Source organism: Asterias rubens, unplaced genomic scaffold (assembly GCF_902459465.1).
Source record: "Asterias rubens unplaced genomic scaffold, eAstRub1.3, whole genome shotgun sequence".
NCBI classification, from domain to species: Eukaryota; Metazoa; Echinodermata; class Asteroidea; order Forcipulatida; family Asteriidae; genus Asterias; species Asterias rubens.
The window spans coordinates 113,710-135,199 of record NW_022985697.1 but is presented as its reverse complement, the minus strand read 5'-3'; the positions used below and the strand labels follow the sequence as shown (position 1 = coordinate 135,199).

General features: G+C 37.4%; 1 protein-coding gene across 2 annotated transcripts; it reads right to left on the bottom strand.

Moving 5' to 3' along the window:
• Window positions 1-2,170: 2,170 nt before the first annotated feature.
• On the bottom strand, window positions 2,171-11,741 carry LOC117305723 (reelin-like). Of its 2 annotated transcripts, none has more exons than XM_033790598.1 (5): window positions 11,655-11,741; window positions 5,674-5,805; window positions 4,912-5,143; window positions 3,063-3,362; window positions 2,171-2,428 (listed from the first exon to the last, which is right to left on the bottom strand). In XM_033790598.1, the coding sequence occupies exons 3-5, from the start codon at window positions 4,953-4,955 to the stop codon at window positions 2,392-2,394; spliced, it is 381 nt and encodes a 126-aa protein (XP_033646489.1). In that variant the 5' UTR covers window positions 4,956-5,143; window positions 5,674-5,805; window positions 11,655-11,741; the 3' UTR covers window positions 2,171-2,391. The 2 variants fall into 2 exon arrangements, with proteins under 2 accessions (XP_033646489.1, XP_033646490.1); XM_033790599.1 differs by lacking the exon at window positions 11,655-11,741 and adding an exon at window positions 8,031-8,050.
• Between the last annotated feature and the right edge of the window lie 9,749 nt (window positions 11,742-21,490).

Genomic DNA, 21,490 nt, shown 5'->3' with positions numbered 1-21,490 from the left:
ACACACCCCTTGGTCTTGACGAATCAGCGCGCTAGATAGAGAGTAGTTACATTCCGTGTTGGTTCTTGCAACAAGCTCTGGTCAAATTTGAGACATAACTTGATATTTTGTAAAATGATGCAGTTTTAAATCCTCTCCACCCTGGATAAATGGGTAAATGGGTACCTGTGTGAGGGCAAAGATGTTTCTTGTGATTGATTTAGCTTAATAGTGGGCTACATATTTGGCAGCACAGGCTGTAACCCGAAGGACCTGAGATGGTTTATAGGGGTAATAAGACACGCTTTGAGACAAAAAGTTTGAAGTGCTGTATAAAAAAACGATTATTGTTACTAGTATTATTATTAGGTCACCATTGCTAAATAACAAGACAACAATTAGTAACTAATTATATGGTATGGTTAAGTTTAATTTGATTTTTTTCTAAATGTATAAGGCCAAATAAAAAAACACACAGTTGATCGTCCGGATTTTTCAAAAAAGAGGAGGATGAGGGCCTTGTTGTTTACTATTTACTATTTTTTCTAAGATGGCCGCTTAGTATTTCAAATTCAACAGGCCAAAAATTGTTCAGTTTGAAACACCGCAAACTTATTTTATATCTGGTTGCATGAGGACCCGTGTTAACAGGGTCTGATTATTACACTAAAAAGATTTGCTGGTATCTGGTAGGCATTCACTAATTTTGTTTTATGAAACAGACAGTTACACATGTCCGAGAGCATAGCGTGTTAAAAAGGATGAAAAAGAAAAGAAAAAAGCATACGGCGCCCCAAAAGGATGCGGGCGGGGCAATCAACTGTTTTTTGTGGTTTTTTTGCCTAAGAGTATAAAATTGTAAAACGTCCTAAAATTCGAAATCTGAGGTCTCAAAATCAAATTTGCGAAAAGTTACTTCTTTCTCGAAAACTACGTAACTTCAGAGGAAGCCGTTTCTCACAATGTTTTATACTATCAACAGCTGCGGTGACACCATGTGTGTATCTACTTGCCAGGGGGAGTTTGTTCTTAGAGAACTGTCTTTCTTTATTCTACCACTGTGCTTAAGATAATAATAATAATAATAATAATAATAATAATAATAATAATAATAATAATAATAATAATAATAATAATAATAATAATAATAATAATAATAATAATAATAATAATAATAATAATAATAATAATAATAATAATAATAATAATAATAATAATAATAATAATAATAATAATAATAATAATAATAATAATAATAATAATAATAATAATAATAATAATAATAATAATAATAATAATAATAATAATAATAATAATAATAATAATAATAATAATAATAATAATAATAATAATAATAATAATAATAATAATAATAATTATAATGAAAACTTATAAAGCGCACAAATCCACAGAAGTGCTCATGGCGCTAAAATGGCGCTAAAATATAAACAATAGCATAAAAATAATATAAACTAAAAAATATTAAAACGTAAACCTCAGTTGAGACAAATCTAGAAAATGTGGTATAGAACACAATAGTAATACAAATGAAATATTTAAGAAAACATCCTAAAAGGTAACAACATAAAATAACAAAAAATTAAACCATTGAATCAGATGGGATGTTAAGCATTTGGTCCCATGAGTTATGTAATGCATGTAAAAGAACCCAGTGCACTTATCGAAAAGAGAAGGGGTTCGCCCTGGTGTTCCTGGTCAAATCGACCGCAAATTGCGCCACAGCACCTTGTAAAGCATTACATGGTGCTATCAGAATTAGGTCTCATAATCCAAACGTAGTCCCACATCTGGCAGGAAATACTGTATGTTACAGCGCCAGGAGCATCACTGGGACGTTGAGACCAATTTACAAACTGACTCTGCAGTAGTACAAGTAATTACGATCCTATAACTAAAGTAGTAGTCCCAGCCTATGTTCTATACCATACACCTCGGTAATAGTTAAAAAGCAGGACAGTTCTTTTTAGAACTGAGAAGTCTCTCGAACATCCGATGAATCTACTCTGCGGTAGGAGATAAAGACAGTTCCTTAAAACAAACTCTACCTGGCAAGTAGATACACACATGGTGTTACCGCAAACCAAATATATATTGATACCTCGCCATGCAATGCCTCAAATCCTATATAGCTCCCCATTACTCATTACCAAGTAAGGTTTGATGCTAATAAATATGTTGAGTATTTACCAATAGTGTCCACTGCCTTTAAAGCCTCTTGCAATTCTAATATCATGAGTAATAATGAATTGTTGTTCAATCTTTTCATTAACCAAAAAAGGTGTTTCTTAAAACGGTATAATGTTAAATCTTGGAGACACCGGCAAGTCATGAGGCCCGAGATTGCAAACCAGTTGGTAATGTGTTGATTAATATCAAACTCTCGTTAGCCCTTCACTGGTGGTAGCGGTTTAACATATGGCTTCGTAACCTGAACACAAAAAGAAAAAAAGACAATATTATTTTATAGACGTCTACTCTCAAATTATTGGGTAAAATAATCAGGGATGAATTTGTAAAACACCAAAAAGGCCACAAATTGAATGTCAACATGCACCGACCAGTAACATTCTGAGTTACATAACGGCATTTTGTGTTTAGCAATCAGCCAGCAGAAAAAAAGAAAACGAAAAAAAAGAAGACAATCTTACATTAACACATGAAAAATGGTCCTTTCGTTTAGTCTAAGGTATCCTACATTCAATCAAAACAAAATCCACATGTAGTGTACTTTTTAAGTAACAAGCTGAAGTCACTGATGCTGTCTGAGGCTTTAGAGCACCAACCAGCAACAACCCATGTTGTAAACCGGTTTAGGGTACACACCAATACCAATGATCTTAAACTTTCACAGCTTTTCTTTTACACAGAGCATGCACTAATCATTGAGTTTGGTCATCAAGTCATATACAAGGTTTATTTTAGGGCTTATTGGACGATCATCATTATGCGATAGACTCTTGTGTCTCCTACAAGTTAGTGATTTGTAAAACATATAAATTATCACAATCTGCATTCAGTTGACAACAAAAAAAGTTTCGACCAATTAGTTGGGGAAAACTTACATAACGAGTTGTATGTTATCGATCGCCCATTGGTCGTTTTCTGGCCCATCGTGCTGAGGCTGCCACCAACGGAACCTGACAGCTCTACCCTTGGCCCTCGTAGGCAGGCTGTAGGACAATCTCTGTGCCCGCTGGTAGTCCACTGGGTCATGTGATTCAATCAGGTGCCAGTCGATGCCGTTATTGACTGTGTATTGTAGGAGGATGGCCTTGTTCTTGGTGTGTGGGGATGTGAGGTTGACAGAACAGCTTGGGTTATCAATGGTGGTGCTGCCGATTTGCAGGACGAACATCAGGTCACTGAAATATCAATTCAAATCAATTTTATTATGTATTCATCATGCCAGCATGCAAATCATTACCGTGTTTCACACATTTAAAAAAACATTAAATATAAGAAAACACTACACATAGGCCTATATTAAAATTTGAACGATAAATAAAGATAAACCTCAAAAATAAGAACGAGTCGCAATCATTAGATTACTTTAATTACACTAAATGGCCAATACAAGAATAATACACAAAAAGGAAGGGATAAAAGATAGACTGGGGAAACAGGGGGATCAGAGAGATGATTTAGAGAAGAAAAGAGGCAATAAATGGGAAATGAAGGGGGGGGGGGGAAACAAACATTGGTGTGGAATTTTTGTTCAAGTTACCATCGTTCAATTGTTTAATAAATCGTTAATTAATAAGTTCCAAATCACAGCATTAACCGATTTGAAAGTAAATTTCAATGAAAGTTTACAACATTCAAGAAAGTATAGTTGAATAAAAACAGTTAGGAGTTTAAAACAAGCTACTGTACAGAAAGTATAGAAACTTCACAGAAAATGTATGAGAAAAAGAGATTAAAAAAGAAGCATATATCAAGTATTGCTAAAATTACAAACAAGGTACGGTAACAAAATATATTTCATTCTTTCAGTTTTACAACCGAACGAAAACAAATCTTTGCAAGTCTTGCATCCAGTATTCTAAATATTATAAAGAATGCAAACAACATTGATGTGACCCAAAATATGTGACCCGCTCTGACGAAATAAAGTATGTCGAGTAAATTTCATTTTTGGGTTGATCATAATAATCCAAACAAGCAAAACTGAACATTTTAAATAAACTAAAAATCATGATCGTACAACCTTCCTGTCCGAAATAATGTGGAATTTACGATGACCTTGACGCTAAATTTTACGACCAGTTTTGAAAAAACATAAACACCAGAAAAAATTAATTTTTAACAACGCGTAGTCTCACACACTCATTAAAATAATATTTTTTTACGAAATGAAGCAGTGATTTTTAACCCCGGCGTAGTCGGACCCACAGTAGGACCAAAATGTACAAAAAAAACAATGATAAGTTTAATTATAATGTGTAGACAATTTCAACAATAAATTTGACAATTTTTACCTGAAATATTAGAGCAATATGCATTGTTATTTCCAACTTGAAATGCGAGGCGTTCCGTCAGTGCAGGGTGCAACGCACCCCGTGGGCTATATAGCTACATCACCCGCGTCGCATCCGGCGGTACATGTACATTGACAGATTTCATTCACAATTTTCTCGTGCATGTTTCTCATGATTTTTGTCAGAGCTGGTCACATATATAAATAATAAACCTGCAAAGAAAATCAATCATAAGAGTCACAAGAAAATGCTGAAAATCCGTCCAAACTGTTTGTGTTACCTTGCTTAGGCTCCTAGAGGACAAGCTTGCTGGCTGGAAGCTCAGGGTGGCAATAGCAGTGCCCTGCAAACTTCACTCCTCTTGCGCAGATTCTGGCACTAAGCTTTGGAACCCGAGATAGAGATGAGGGCTAGAGAATCAACATCAACATACCTTGGAACTGTTTGCAGTGGTAGAGGATCTCTTCCACACACCATGCTGATTAGAAGAGAAGACGCTTCCTCCGTCGTACACTCTGGGATTACATCTACTGGTCCCCATCATCAGGCAGACAGCTGGGTTTTAGGAGAGTCCAGTGAGGCATGGCGGGATCCGTGTTGTATTCTAAATGAATTGGGTAGTCTGTGATAGAGGAAAGCGACGTATCTTGACATCCAACTACAACCTGATATTGAGAGAAAGAAACTCGTTAAAGCATCATTATTATGCACTGTGGCACGTTGTGGTCAAGAGCAGGGGCTTCTCAAGCTCTGATGGGCCCAATTTTATGGCTTTGCTTACCGTAAGCAAATATCAGCCTTTACGGAAGCAGGGAATTCTGTGATTATGCCAAGCATATTTTACAGGTTAGCGGGAATTTTGGCTTGTGCACGTGTGTATTCCACATTACTACGCATTCTATGCTTACACAGCTAGTGCAGAATTTAAGCGGAGAATAGTGATGATAAGCGCAGAATTTGGCGGTAAGCAGAGCCATGGAATTGGGCCCTTGGATCTGCTGGTCAGAAACACCAGGGCCCAATTTCATAGCGCTGCCAAAAGGCAAGCACATTTTTGTGCCTTTACTGTAGCAGAAAAATTTGCTGCTGTGTTAGTGTGTTTCACGGGTAACGAAAATAGTCAACCTCTAGTTATCCGTGGAGCACACTCGGACTTGCTCATAGAACAAGGCTTTAGAATAACATTGCAACTTACCTGTTCCATAACTCCCCCAGGAGACAGGAGCCAGTTCTGATCATGTACTGATGTAATCTCATTACTGTCTCGTTGCATGGAGGAAGCAAAGTCATCTTGTAGTACAGCTTGACCATGACTGCCAATAAAGATCTGCAAAATCACAAATGGGCGATGTAATATATGCTTTAGAAGGAGCAGTTAAAGGCAAAGAATACATTTGGTTTTTGGAACCATTTAACTGTTTTAAAGGGTCTAAAAGTACTTGTTTCCAACTCAAAACACAATGTCCACAGATTTACATTTAAGGCAGTGGACACTATTGGTAATTGTCAAAGACTAGTCTTCACAGTTGGTGTATCTCAACATATGCATAAAATAACTAACCTGTGAAAATTTGAGCTCAATCGGTCATCAAAATTGTGAGATAATAATGAAAGAAGAATACACTCTTATCACACGAAGTTGTGTACGTTTAGATGGTTGATTTTGAGACCTCAAGCTCTAAATCTGAGGTCTCGAAATCAAATTCGTGGAAAATTACTTCTTTCTCGAAAACTATGGCACTTCAGAGGGAGCAGTTTCTCACATTGCTTTATACTATCAACCTCTTTCCATTACTCGTAATCAAGAAAGGTTTAATGCCAATAATTATTTGGAGTAATTACCAATAGTGTTCACTGCCTTTAAACTTACAGTTTGAAGATAATGTTAGTAGAAAGCCTCCCTTAAAATATTACTTACCAAGGTGCTGTAGTTTTTGCGAAATGAGTAAAACAATGTCACAAAAATAATTTTTTTCACAGTTTTAACATGTAAAAACATATTAACCAGTTAAGGTATGATTTCGTAAAATATCATAACTGGAATAAGTTTTTACAAGCTAAAATAATTTTTGTCTCACTGAGACAACAATTATTTACTCATTTCACAAAAACTACAGAATTTCAGTTAGTAACATTTGAAGAGAAGCTTTCCATCATTATCTTCAAACCCTGTAAGTTTAATGTAAATCTGTGGACATTTTGAAAAGTAGAGATGTATACAATTAACAAGTGAAAACTTCCAAGCAGGAAGATATTGATCCCTAATAGGAATACACTATCTGATCAAGAAGCGTTACTGCTAAGATTCAAATATTAGGGCATAAAAACTAAAATACATTTTGAAATAACCATATTACTTCGAAGTGAAATGTTTCTCAAATGCTTTGTACTATCAAAAGCTGTGGGAAGCTTCTAACAAAAAGTTTTTGTTGCCATTATTTTTTAAGAGTGATTACCAAACATGAACCTTCCCTTTAAAACATTATTGTTTTCCTTCATGTTTGTTATCTAAAACTAAAAGAAAATATATAGACAATCGGAAAAGTTTTCATATGGCGCCACCACTTTTTCATTCGATATGAAATAATATACCGGTAGTATCTAATTTACCTCAATGAGATATCCCTTTTTGTAAAAATGAGTGAAAAAGTGGTGGCACCATACAGAAAGTTATCCAGACAATCACTTTAACAAATTTAAATGTAAAAGTTGCCTGAGATCCATTTAAAGTACTATCATAATTGAAGGCACTGGACACTATCGGTAATTGTCAAAGACCAGTTTTCTCACTTGGTGTATCTCAACATGCATAAAATAACAACATTGTGAAAATTTGAGCTCAATTGGTCGTCCGGATTGCGAGATAATAACGAAAGAAAAAACACACACACTCCAAATACAGGCCATCAGAAACATTCATTAGCCAAACTTATGGTTTTATGCCAGAATTTAGGCTTCAAAACACTTAAAGCCATTGGACCCTTTCGATTCAGAAAAAAATAAAAGTTCACAGATTTACAAATAACTTACAGGGTTTGCAGAAGGCAATGGTGAAAGACGCCTCTTGAAATATTATTCCATGAAATGCTTTACTTTTTGAGAAAACAGCAAAACAATATAAATTCTCGTTAACGAGAATTACGGATTTATTTTAAACACGTCATGACACGGCGAAATGCGCGGAAACAAGGGTGGGTTTTTCCGTTGTTTTCTCTCGACTCCGATGACCAATTGAGCCTAAATTTTCACAGGTTTGTTATTTGATATAGAAGTTGTGGTACACAAAGTGTGGGCCTTGGGCAACACTGTTTACCGAAAGGGTCCAATGGCTTTAATACACTTCAATACACAATAATCGCATATCTTGGAAATTACACTTAATAACTTCACAATGGAGATAATTTACCACCAAAAATCCACCAAACTTCCAAGTAATAAATTGCAAAATGACTTTTTAAATTTGTAACAGTTTTCTAAGATTTTTAATTTTAACTACATGTGCTTTATAATGAAAGACTTCTTGAACAAATCGATTTTAGAGAAATTACTGACGATTGTAGATGTATCCTCCAACCTGTCTTCCTTTCCAAGCTGGCAAAAAGGGCTAAAAGCCTACAACAGCTGATAAAATGATTAAGCTTTCAAAGCTAGCACAGCAAAATCTCAGGTTGGTTTTCCAATATATTTCTTTGAAAAACTGTGGTCTCCAACAATCATACAACTGCACAACAAAAAACAGGGTGTGTGCATCCAGCACAAGCTCTCAGTGTTCACATCCCACCAAACCCAATTGCTCTACCCCCTATTGCTACCATTAGCATACCCCCAAAAGGACTGTGTTCACATCCCACCAAACCCAATTGCTCTACCCCCTATTGCTACCATTAGCATACCCCAAAAGGACTGTGTTCACATCCCACCAAACCCAATTGCTCTACCCCCCATTGCTACCATTATCATACCCCCAAAAGGACTGTGTTCACATCCCATCAAACTCAATTGTGCTACCCCCTATTGGCACCATTAGCATATACTGTATTCCCCTACCACACATCACACCAGCACAAATCTCTTTCTTATTCAAACTTACTTTGAATATGCAATGAGTTACTGGACCCTAAACCTGAGACCATACAAATCTGGGCGCGGTACTACACAATAGACATGGGTTATGTACAATCATGAAGGACTGTGTTCACATCCCACCAAACTCAATTACTCTACCCCCCATAGCATGCACCCAGATTTGTATGGTCTTGGGTTTAGGGTCCAGTAACTTCATTGCATATTCAATGTAAGTTTGAATAAGAAAGAGATTTGTGCTGGTGTGATGTGTGGTAGGGGAATACAGTGTATGCTAATGAGATGGCAATAGGGGGTAGATCAATTGAGTTTGGTGGGATATGAACGCAGTCCTCCTGAGAGCTAGTACTGGATGCACACACCCTGTTTTTTTGCTGTGGGGTTGCTGTTGTTTTTTTGAGCCACAGTTTAAAAAACAATATATTTGAAAACCTACCTGAAATTTTGCTGTGCTAGCTTTGTAAGCTTAATCATGTTATCAGATGTTGTAAGATTTTAGCCTCTTTCTGCCACTTTGGAAAGGAAGACAGGTTGGGGATACATCTACAATCGTGAGTAATTTCTTTAAAATCAATTCATTTATTCAAGAAGTCTTTCATTATAAAAACCCATGCAGTTTAAATTACAAATCTTACGAAGTCATTTTGCAATTTATTACTTGGAAGTGTTGGTGGATTTTTGGTGGAAAATTATCTCCCTTGTAAAGTTAAGTGTAATTTCAAAGATATGCGATTACTGTGTAATGAAGTGTATTATTTGTTTATGTAGCCTAAATTATTGCATAAGTTTGGCTAATGAATTTGGATTTGGAGTGTGAACTTGCCACCTGTATTTGGAGTGTGAACTTGCCACGCTAAAGGTCGTCCGGGAACCGCTGGTTCAGCAGTGACATTAGGGACTTTTCGTTTTCGACGACGGATGGTTCTGCGACGGTTGTTCAGCTAAACGTTGTCGTTTTCAGCACAACGAAGATTCATCCAAAGTACTGTCGTAGAAATTGAGGGACGACCGTCCTCAAAGCCGACGCATGCGCAGATGACGCCAAATGTCATCTTACCCGTCGCAGAACCATCCGTCGTCGAAAACGAAAAGTCCCTAATATTGATGTGCTAGAACTACAAAGGAAGAAGCTTTAACAAAGAGTAGTCCGAGGAGTATCCATGCTGTAACTTATTTTCAAGAGCTAAGTGTAGTGTGAAACCTCTCAAATTGGTGACTATTATGAGGTGAATCCTTGAGAGTGTAAAGTAAGCTTAAGTTGGTGGTGGAGTACATCCTACATGGTAGTATTGATGGGAGTGATTTTGGTTTAATTTTTGTTTTGAAGTGAAACTGAGGACACAGAAATACACATAATAATTCATTGTTGCTTTTTGTCAGGAAGTGGTTAGGTTTTTCCTCACAATTCCTGATGCGACTATTTCTGCATGTACGAAGAAGGAAATCTCTTCTTTTTTTTTCGACCACTTGAAAGTGTTAATTTGATTTGCAATTATTTTATTTATTTAATTTTTACTTTTGTATGCAAGTTCTCCTAAAACAAGGCTAAAAGCCACTCTAGGTAAAGGGCTAAAAAGAAGAAAACATAGAAATGCAGGAACTCAGTGGAGCTGAAGGTAGGAATTGATATTCTTCTTAAAAGATGGCAGATCATAGGATGAAGGGACACATGCACCAGGCAAGGAGTTCCAAAGAGATGCAGTACAAGGGATAAAACTACTGGAGTACTGACCACAAGCTTGAGGCTAAATTGATATTGGAGGTTTTGTATGTAAGTAGCCGAATGTTTTATTTAATAAATTAATAGTGTAATTTGAGAAATTCTCTTCAAGTCTTATTCAGTGTACTGTGGAGCACATATCTGACAGTTCTACAAAAGCAAAATCACATTTGGTTTGTTTCCCTAGTAATAAACAAGATCATGTTTGCCACAAGTAAACAAAAAAAATAAATTACAGTTACAGCTAATTGAATAAGGCAATGCAAACTAAAGTGTCACAATTTTCTAAGCTTTGAGCATTTGTTATGTGTAAACCACTGAAGCTAGGATAAATGCCTGCGGATCACTGATTGATAAAACGTCAAATACCTAAAATGTACACTATTATACAAATATTGACTGCTTCGAGTGCTATGGTTAAAACTATGACTCCCGAGGTGATCCCCGGAGCGTTCTATTTTCGCCTCGGGAAAATAGAACGCTACAGGGATCACCGAGGGAGTCATAGTTCTAACCATTGCACGAGTAAAAGCAGTCAATATTTGTTTAATAACACCCCAAACATTTCAAAATACTGTACTACTATTATTAAGTTACAGACCTGAATGCTGCAATCAACGAACGAAGCGAATACAGATTGCAAAAACTTTTACTGTGCTGAATGTACAGTGTTGTGCTATCCGAAATGGTTACAGACTATTAATTTATCATCCTCGTATACGCAAAGGACGTCTGGGTACTGCACGCCGTGTGCTAGTCTTCCGACTAGCGCACGGCAAACCGATGCACTATCACACGACCGTCGTCTAGCAAAACTAAGACATGTCATGTGACGTGCTCTAAACCAATGAGCAGGCAGAATACTTGTAAGGGGTGTTATAAATAAGTTATAACGTTTCACTTTTCTCAAGGATCACCCAAAACCTTGATATTGAAATTATTATTATTATTAATGGCAACTAAAGCACTGGTCCTGAATGAAGATGACTGACATAAGGTTTGGATACAACAAGAAACATGTGAAGAATAGATGAGAGAGTAGGGTTGATTGGGAAAGGACAGGAAACAGGGTGGAGGAGGGAAGAGCAGTGAACTAGGGACAGAGACAACCCATTTCAATGCAGACATTGAGTCTGATGTTTCTTTCAACATGGTCTGATGAATATCCTCTACTAAGCAACTAATGGGATCTATGTGTGTCGCATAGTTTCCACACAACATTTTTCAATATAAGTATCTATATTTGTTTGTAGGTATAGGAGGAAAAGATGGGTTTTAGCATTCGAGAAAGACTCTGCTAGGGTCGAAACGTCAGGCCATTCACTATTTGTTCTTATAGGGAAAACAGAAGGCAACAAAGAATCAGAACTCACTTTGTTTTGTATGACTGTGTTGATGACGGCAGAATGAAAAAAGTCAGCATGTTGATTCAGACCCAGATGTCTCAGCAGTAAGCATCCAGCAAGTAGCATCCAGCAAGTAGCATGGCCCTGGGGTGTGCCACGTTCCTCCTCCAAATTAAAATTCAGTTCCTTAAAATTTGAGCAAATGAAACATAGAAATGCATAAGATTTATCTTTTTTTTTTTTGGGGGGGGGGAGGGGGGGGGTTGAACAAAAAACATTTAGTAGGGCATGATTTGAACTAATGGCCTCCGGACTAACGGGCCATATCACTTTAAATAAACTAAGCTAAATACTAGCCCCATGTTGTTGGTGGTCTCCCTATTTTGTCAACATCTTTGTTTAGGATGCCAGTGACAATCAGAAGACTGTAGAGTGCTGTTAAATCATTCCAGAGGTCATGGGTTCAACTCCCACTCAAGTCAATTTGTCTTTGTTCAACACACTTTACAGTGTTATACTCCAGAATTTGTATCCATTTATAGAATGAAGAGATCGGTCCAATGCACCCACTGGCTGCCACAAACCCAAGCTTAATGCATACACTACAATAATTGAAATGTACATTAATCTGTGCAGGGTGAATCCAAGTACCCCCGGAAGTGATAACAAATACTATTTATAGCCCCCCCTCGCGCGGTCAAAAATAAGGCGCATTGTCAAAGACCATTCTTCTCACTTGTTGTATTTCAACATGCATAAAATAACAAACCTGTGAAAACTTGAACTCAATAGGTCGTCAAAGTTGCGAGAGAATAATGGAAGAAAAGACACCCTTGTCGCACAAGTTGTGTACTTTCAGATGCCTTGAATTTGAGACCTCAGCTGAGGTCTTGAATTCAATTCAAACATTTTAGTGAAAAATTACTCCTTTTTAAAAAATTACGTTTGAAGAGGGAGCCGACAATTAGCAATAGTGTCCAGTGTCTTTAAGTCATGCTTGCATTAGATTAATGGTATATCTTTACCCACATGACCCATGTCCACAGTCTGCACTTAAATGAACACGTTGCCTTGAATCGGACGAGTTGGTCTGTGTACAGGCGCTGTGTGTGTGCGTGAGAGTGCGATGTGCTATCGCATTCGGGCAGCTGCTAGCTTTATCCTTGCTCTATGGTTTTAGCTAGAGTAATTGTCTACACAGCCTTGATCAAGGCTAACTCACGTTTTATTTATTTACAAATTTATCTTTTTATCTATTTTGAAATTTATCATGCACAAATGGATCGACCAATTTTGTTGTCAATAGCTTCGTCCCTGGTTTCAACAAATGTTGAAATGAATAATTTTGAGTTACATGAAGAAACTTAAACGAGCATAACTTTGTGAATAATGAACCTATGGCAATAATGACTATCAAATTACTCATGGGACAAGCTTTCCATTGATGCCAATTTTGTGTAGGTGCTCTGGAAAAACCTCCCTACCCAAGGAACCTTCTCACTCTCGAGTCAAAGTCTAACTATATTTACTATTAATCAGACAAACGCTATTTGGGAAAAGTTTCCGTATGGCGCCACCACTCTTTCATTTGATATGAAATATAGTACTAAGTAATAGTCCTAGTACCCAATTTACCTCAAAACAGTCTATTTACTTAATGAGATATCACTTTTTTGTAAATGGTAAAAATGGGTGTAAAAAGTGGTGGAGCACATTGAAAGTTATCCTTATTTTGCTATGAAAAAAGTATGACTTGCTCGGTACCCAACCAACAAAACAAATCAGAAAAATTTCAAGAGACCAAACAAAAGTAGCTCAAAAAATAGCTGACATTTTCTTTACCTACTCCTAGAACTATTTCGGGAGACGATAGCGAACTGAAACCGCATAGTTCTAGGAGTAGATAAAGTTCAACTAAATTTTAAACTTAGATTTAGAAAGTTTGGAGACTCAAAAAAGTTAAGAAAAGAGTAATAAAACTGACAGCTTCTTTTTGTGGTTACTGATTGCAATTAGTACACTACTCACTACAAAACCTCTCATTTTACCTCTCATTGGCATCAATCATAGGGGTGAGGAGGACAGCAAGACAGGGGAACATGTGTGTCCCCCCCCCCACCCCAATTTAGCAAGGTGGGGGGGGGGGGGGAGACCACAATATCAAATGTCCCCCCATATGTTTAGCCTCCTTTAGCTCAATTAATAAATATTGGGAACACCCCCGCCCCATCCTCCAGTATTTGATTTCCACTTTAAACACCCCCAACTCGAGCTCCAATATATATCATTACTTCTTCAAGTTCAAGTGGCTGATTGTAGCCAGACAGTGGGCCCTATACAGTCAATAGAGTCACCCCCCCCCCCCCCCCCCATGGCAATAGTGTTTTAGACCACATCATTATGATAGGAACTATGGGAGGGACTTGTCTACAAAACTGCTGGAAAAAATAGACTGGTTTTACTATAAAAAAAATTAAAAATCATGGAGGATGATCAACTTGGATTGAGGATTGTAAGAACAAAGTGGTCACAGAGCATGCTCATTATCACTAGCTAGAGTCCCTGATTGTAATATCATTTGATAGTCCCCATACAGCTAATGGAATGAACGTACTGAAGGAGAGTCATAACAATGCAGCGGCCAGATTCTTCCCTATGTACTTAATAGAGGACCAGGTTTAGACTTTTGAGTCACACAAATTGCAAAAGTTTGTTTTATTGTTGATTCTTGTTTATTGGGTGGTTATTGATGACATATCCAAAATCGGACAAGAGTTTCAAGCCAGAAGTGACCTAATTTGCATATTTAAATTAGGTGGTAATTAGCCATCTTTAAGGTGAATTATCTCTAAAACTATTCATTTTATGGACAAGGTTTGTGTCAGAGGTGAATAGAAACCTGACCTTTAGAATAAAGAAACATATTTATATACTCGATTGACCCTTTCCAAATAACTAGGTCAAAGGTCAAGGGGTCAAACATGCATTTAATTGGTTTTCTCCACTCAAATGCATTGTTCATGGTACCATGATAGTGTAATTAATAATTAATTAATTTTTTGGGTTGAATGATTCCACCCTGTCCCAATTGACCTATTTAGTCATCATCTAGGTCAAAGGTCAACGTGTCAGCAAATATAAAAAGACCACTTATTGCGATGCGCCCTAAACAGCACAGCTAGCTTGTTTCAACGCGGTTTAGCATCCGCATGTGTATCAGAAAATTTGACAAAGTACTTGCATTTTATGTTTGGTTTGTCATGGAACTCAGCAAGTTGTAAGAGAAAAGGCTTTGTCTGTCCTTTCGGCTACAAGGATGAAGTTCGGCTACAAGGATGTCAAGCAAACACCGGGGCGATAGCTTCTCTAATAACCTCCAAGGTAGTTTCTAAGTATAGCAAAATAACCATTGACGGCAGAGAGGACCTATGCTGGCAAATACGGTCACCTATTATGCTCAGTGGAAAAGCGTATGGTGGATGGTGCTCTAAATACAATTTTTGTGAAGAAGGTAGATGAACTCAATTCAATTTTCAATTCAATTCAATTCAATTCAGTAACAACTGGGGAGGCACTGGAGGGAGTGGCAAGAGGGGGGGGGGGTCAACACAACAACGGCGGAGGCAACAGTAGGGAGGTAACAACAGGGGAGGCAACAATGGTTGAGGCAACCGGGGAGGCAACAACCGGTGAGGCAACAACCGAGGAGGCAACTTATACTTCAAGAGCGTGGTGTAAGCACACATGGACAGCGGGATGGGTGAGGCACACACAACGGAGAGAGTTGCTGCTGACGATGCCTGACTCGGATAGAAACAGAGATGGAGAAGCCGAGTAGCTAGCTACAACAAAGCAACAAGCCAAATCAATGCCAGAACAATGAAGTGAGATATGTCAGAGATGGCAATCACTATTGAGTACCTAGATAGGGATTTCAAATAAATCACTATCTCTATGACATATCATCAGGCATCGCATCAAGTGGGTTTATCGTCTATATATGGTGGCTGCTTTCTTCAACGTTTGCCATGGACACAGGGACAAACGTCCGACGGAGAACTATAACATTTACATCAGCATAGTGAAACTATATCAGGCCACGCCTATTGCAGTTTTTACGAACACCTAAAAGAAACCACAATGATGTAGTCAATCTTCAGCCAAAGTCAGAATAAACCTTGACTTGCGGCCACTCAACATGGTGGCAAAGGGTCTCAAAAGTGTCCCAATCAAATAACTACACCCAACATTTGATAATTCAAGGTACCACCCATACAGGGTTTACATGCAGACCAAAGTTTACAATGACAATGTACATAGAAACCTGATGATTTAGGGTGGTGAAGGTTTGTTACCAGAGAAAAGGGACAACAATCCAGCTCTAGTCGATTGTTGAAATACATTAAGCTGACACCTTGACCTTGCCTAGCTCGTTAGAGAGGTCATTTGAGTGAACTTTATTTTATTGAATGTCACTGATAGAGGTCAATTGGGACAGGGGAATCATTCAACCCGAATAATTCATTCATGGTATTTAATTATTACACTGTCGTGATATGCCTGTAAATGCATTTGAGTGGAGAAAACACATTAAACGCATGTTTGACCTTTGACCTATTTGTTTTGAAAGGGTCAATTGAGTATACAAATATGTTTTTTAGATTCTCAAGGTCAGGTTTCTATTCACCTCTAACACAAACCTTGTGGGCGATTCCAAGCAAACATGGACATGACACCAAAAAATAAAAATTGTGTAACAACTTTCTTTCCACGTAAAAGTTATAGCTAACATATGAAAGGAAACAGACATTAACTTTGTTTACACACTCTGTACCATTTTGTACAAATTCAGCTCATGTTTGCACAAGCTGTGAACAGACCCTAAAAAGTGAGCACATTAAAGTGATTTCTTCAAAGTTAAATATTGTCCCCCACAAAGGTTCTTCCAGCAAAACTTTAATAGTTGTGATTAGCAGCAGGTACAACTATTTAAAATCCAAAATGAATTTTAATTTGTGTTTCTCATTTAAGCAATATGTGAGTGTACTTGTGGGAGCTTCAACAGGGTGTAATGCGACTAACCGAGAGATGAAGTTATTTCAATTGCACGAAAAATCCACTGACTATCTTCATGGCAGTTCAAAATATGCTTCTACCCTTATCACCAAGTCTGAAAGGAGTAAAGAAATCACACTCTAGTTGGTGTATATTAATAACGAGTCATCAAAAAGTGTAATGCGACTAACCGTGCAATGTAATGCGACTAACCAAATATTTTTTTCAAGAGGAGGACGCTAAGAGGTCAGCAAAGCTGGTTATCTTGGTTTTGACTTACTAGAGGACAATATTACATGAATTAAGAGATCTGGGGCTCTGCAGATGCCAGTCATGCCCTACCCACAATGCTTTTTTCCATGCTGAAAACTATAACATGTGTTGTACATGTGCCACTCCAATCTAGTTTCATCACTAACATATGAAACAAAATAAAGAAAAGCAACATTTCTAAGAATTTTGAGTAGAAAAGTGAAGTAATGGAACTAATTTACTCCAAAAATTGTGGACATATGTACATGTTGTACCATTGCCTAGGCTGAAAAAGCAGAATGATGTTAAAATACAAGGAATTCAAGAAGAGCACAGAAAAATCTCCCAAAAGAGCAAACAAAAGCAAAAAGCTGATGTCCTCTTGCCACCATTTTCCTTCAGAAAGAAGAAACATGATATCTACAAAATGCTGCCTAACAAACTAGGGTAGCAATGCAAGGGTAGCAATGCATGGTCAGTGCTGCCTTACAAACTAGGGTAGCAATGCAAGGGTAGCAATGCATGGTCAGTGCTGCCTTACAAACTAGGGTAGCAATGCAAGGGTAGCAATGCATGGTCAGTGCTGCCTTACAAACTAGGGTAGCAATGCAAGGGTAGCAATGCATGGTCAGTGGTGTGTGGTGTAACATGCAGTGAAATGTATCCAGGTAAAGTCCAACTAGGGTAGCAATGCAAGGGTAGCAATGCATGGTCAGTGCTGCCTTACAAACTAGGGTAGCAATGCAAGGGTAGCAATGCATGGTCAGTGCTGCCTTACAAACTAGGGTAGCAATGCAAGGGTAGCAATGCATGGTCAGTGCTGCCTTACAAACTAGGGTAGCAATGCAAGGGTAGCAATGCATGGTCAGTGCTGCCTTACAAACTAGGGTAGCAATGCAAGGGTAGCAATGCATGGTCAGTGGTGTGTGGTGTAACATGCAGTGAAATGTATCCAGGTAAAGTCAAGGAGATGGGTGATCAAGAAGGTTTTTTGTTTTGTTTTATACACTTTTTCGACACAAAACAAAATGTTTGTTGCATTGAGGAACCTGTGATAACCAACAAGGCCATTTTAAATTCACAGTCCACTTTTAAACAATAACCCAAACTTTGATTTTTCAGGGACATGGTAACATGTATGTTAAGTCACTTTAAATCTGCGATTTTATTTTTTGTTCAATTCCTACATACTCGGCAAGATATTTAACATTTTATGTTGAATGCACAACTCTGAAAATAAAGGTGGTCAGTAAAATGGGAAATAATAATATTTCCGAAAAATGTAAGTTTGCTTTTCTAAAAATTCACATTTCAGCCTTGTTTCTATGATTTTTAAGAGAAAAGGCGTTATTATTTTAGTAAAAACAAGTGAAATTCATTTATTTTGTTTGTTGATAAGGAATGAACCCAATTTTGTCAAACAATTTTTAACTCAACTCAAACAGCTCAGTTTATCCCATTCTTACTGACTTTCTTAATCCCAATTTTACTGGCTTTTGTTATTACTCCATTGAGGTTCATCTGTTTGTTTTTTTGTATTTGGTTGTGTGTTTTTAATGGATGTGTATTTTTCCCCCTTTAAATTTCTTCGTACTATTTAAAAACGTTTTTTTGTAGTTTTCAAAATGTATGTGTGCTTGGATCTAGTGCTTTTTTTTAAATGAATGTGCAATGTTTTTCTGTGTTTATCTTAAGTTCACTTCTGTAGTTTGTTATTAGCTGGGATCCATGGGAGATCAGTGAGTTTTTCTTACTGAATGGATCTCCCAGGATAAACAAGAAATAAATAAATAAATAAACAAGAACTCAGTTTGGGCTCCATTGGGCTTGGCTTAAGTGGCCGGACAAACTGTAATGCGACTAACCATAATGCGACTAACCATGGTTTTGCCACGTAAACCTAAAAGTTCAAGTTGCTGACTATTTATAAGTATCCTGTTGGATACTAATGTACAAGAGATGTGTGCTAAATGTAGTAAAACCTTTGCAAGTTTTTTAGTTTGAGGAAACTTTTTAATTGAGACAAGTGTATTTTTTACCATGTCCTTTTTGTGTAATGCGACTAACCGCTTTTTACAAAGCTATAACATCCAGAGTACAATGCCCACAACATTTTTAATATCATCACTTCAAAGCCTTGGGTGTCAAGTACAAATCAGTCTATAAACTTAGTGGAAATAATATCTCACATAGAACTACAAGCACCAAGATCAAGAAATGACACTAAAAAGTTTAATGCGACTAACCATGGAATCGCCCTTGTCCATAAAATGAATAGTTTTAGAGATAATTGACCTTAAAGATTGCTAATTACCACCTAATTTAAATATGCAAATTAGGTCACTTCTGGCTTGAAACTCTTGTCCGATTTTGGATATGTCATCAATAACCACCCAATAAACAAGAATCAACAATAAAACAAACTTTTGCAACTTGTGTGACTCGACATGAATTTTTTTTCTAAATCTGGTCCTCTATAAGTGTTATCTTCTGTTTAAACAGTCAATGTTCAAGTACACAGGTTTTTCATAGTCCAACAAAATGTTTATGGGAAATAACAAATTAATAGTATGAACTGCAAATAATTAACGAAAATTTATGGGAAAATGCCAGAAAAAACTTTACAAACTGATGATTACCGGTAGTTGATTTAAAGCCAGTGGACACTATTTCTAATTGTCAAAGACCAGTCTTCTCACTTGCTGTATCTCAAAATATGCATAAAATAACAAACCAGTGAAAATGTGAGCTTGATTGGTCGTCTACGTTGCGAGATAACTATGAAAGAAAAAACACCCTTGTCACACAAAGTTGTGTGCTTTCAGATGCTTGATTTCGAGACCTCAAATTCTAAACTTAACTTAACTTAACTTAAATTAACTTAACTTAACTTAAATTATTATTATTATTATTATTATTTATTTGACCTCAACAAATACAAGTACATCAAAAAGTACAGCAAAAGTTAAACGAAAAGCAACGAACCAATCAAAATAATAACGAATACAATAAATAAACCAGCAAAAAGCACACAATAAATATAAAAACAAAAAATAAAAATAAAAACCCAGAACAGAACATGACAGGAGGGCAACTAGATGAGCAAAAAAAGGAACGAATTTAAGAGGAGCATGCAGGCATGGGGAGTAAATCAACTGAGGGAAACAACTGGACAGACCAACAAAGAACAACTTATGTGGGTCAGGAACAACAAAAGTAAACTTGATTACTGTTGCTCAGAAGCATGTTGTCCCACCCATAAGTAGCACTAATCCAGAGGATTAAACGAAACACAATGGACATAGAACTGACTATACAACAATAGTGATTAGGTTCACCATGCCTGCAAGCACCAGCTAAGGAAAGATTACAGCAGCATCCCCAATGTGTGAAGGGAAAGTATCCCATAACCTTGGAAATCGATGGGAAGGTGAATTGAACAAAGAATCTGTGCGAGCGGAGAGATGGCAGAATTTTAGAGTGTGAGGATGACGTGGATTGATGACAGTATTTTCACTGAGAGAAGTAGTATGAAATGCCGTGCAGGACCTTAAAGACAAAGGAGCTCAGTAAATAATTACGCCTGTGTATCAAGGAGTGCCAATGGAGCCACTGCAATCTGTCCTCGTACGACATTTCTCCTCGCCTTTGGCCAAGAGCAAGACGAGTAGCTGTTCTTTGAACTCTTTCAAGTAAATGTTGTTGAGATGAGGTGTAAGGGTGCCATGCTGGTAAACCATACTCTAGGATTGGGAGAACTAAAGATCTATACAAAGAAAAAATGGCTTTAGGTGAGGAACCCCTGGCAACTGATTGGATGAAACCTAAGAGGCGATTTGCTCTAGCTACTGTGGATGTGGTGTGTGTTGCCCGGGATAGGTTAGAGTCTATTGTGAGACCCAAGTATTGAAATGATTTGACTGCTTCAAGTGAATTGTTGCCTAATTTGTAGATTGGAGGGTGGATGTGTCTGCTTCTAGTGATATGCATGACTTTGGTTTTACCAGCATTAAAGTTCATGTCATTGTTATCACACCAGTATTTAAGTCTGTCTATGTCGAGTTGAAGTGTGTTTTCATCATCAGGGTTTTGTATGGAACGGTATAAGAGAACATCGTCTGCAAACAATACACAGTTGGAGGAGATTGAATAAGAAATGTCATTAACAAAAAGATTGAACAATAGCGGTCCGAGTACACTTCCCTGTGGTACGCCAGAAGTAACACCAACCCATGGAGAAACCCCGCCCCGGAAGAGGACACGATGTCTGCGACCAGTCAAAAACGACCTAACCCAATGCCACAACTCACCCCGCACATTAAACGATGTTGCCAGTTTTTCAAGCAAGGTGTGATGCGGCATCGTATCAAAGGCCTTTGACATGTCTAGGAAAACGGCATCTACTCTTGAATGCATTTATAAAGCGCTTTAACACTGTTTCAAAGCGCTGTACAGTCAAGAAAAACATTGAAATGCACGATTATAAAACATGAGCAAAAATAGCAATATGGTTTTAATATTTAGTAAAACGAGGGCTCAAAATCAACATCGTGGAG

Coding starts and splice junctions, on each gene's coding strand:
- LOC117305723 (XM_033790598.1), bottom strand. CDS start 4,955: ATGGTGTGTGGAAGAGATCCTCTACCACTGCAAACAGTTCCAAG. Junction 3,363..4,911: donor CCACTGCAAACAGTTCCAAG/GTATGTTGATGT, acceptor TTGATATTTCAG/TGACCTGATGTTCGTCCTGC. Junction 2,429..3,062: donor GATAACATACAACTCGTTAT/GTAAGTTTTCCC, acceptor TTTTGTGTTCAG/GTTACGAAGCCATATGTTAA.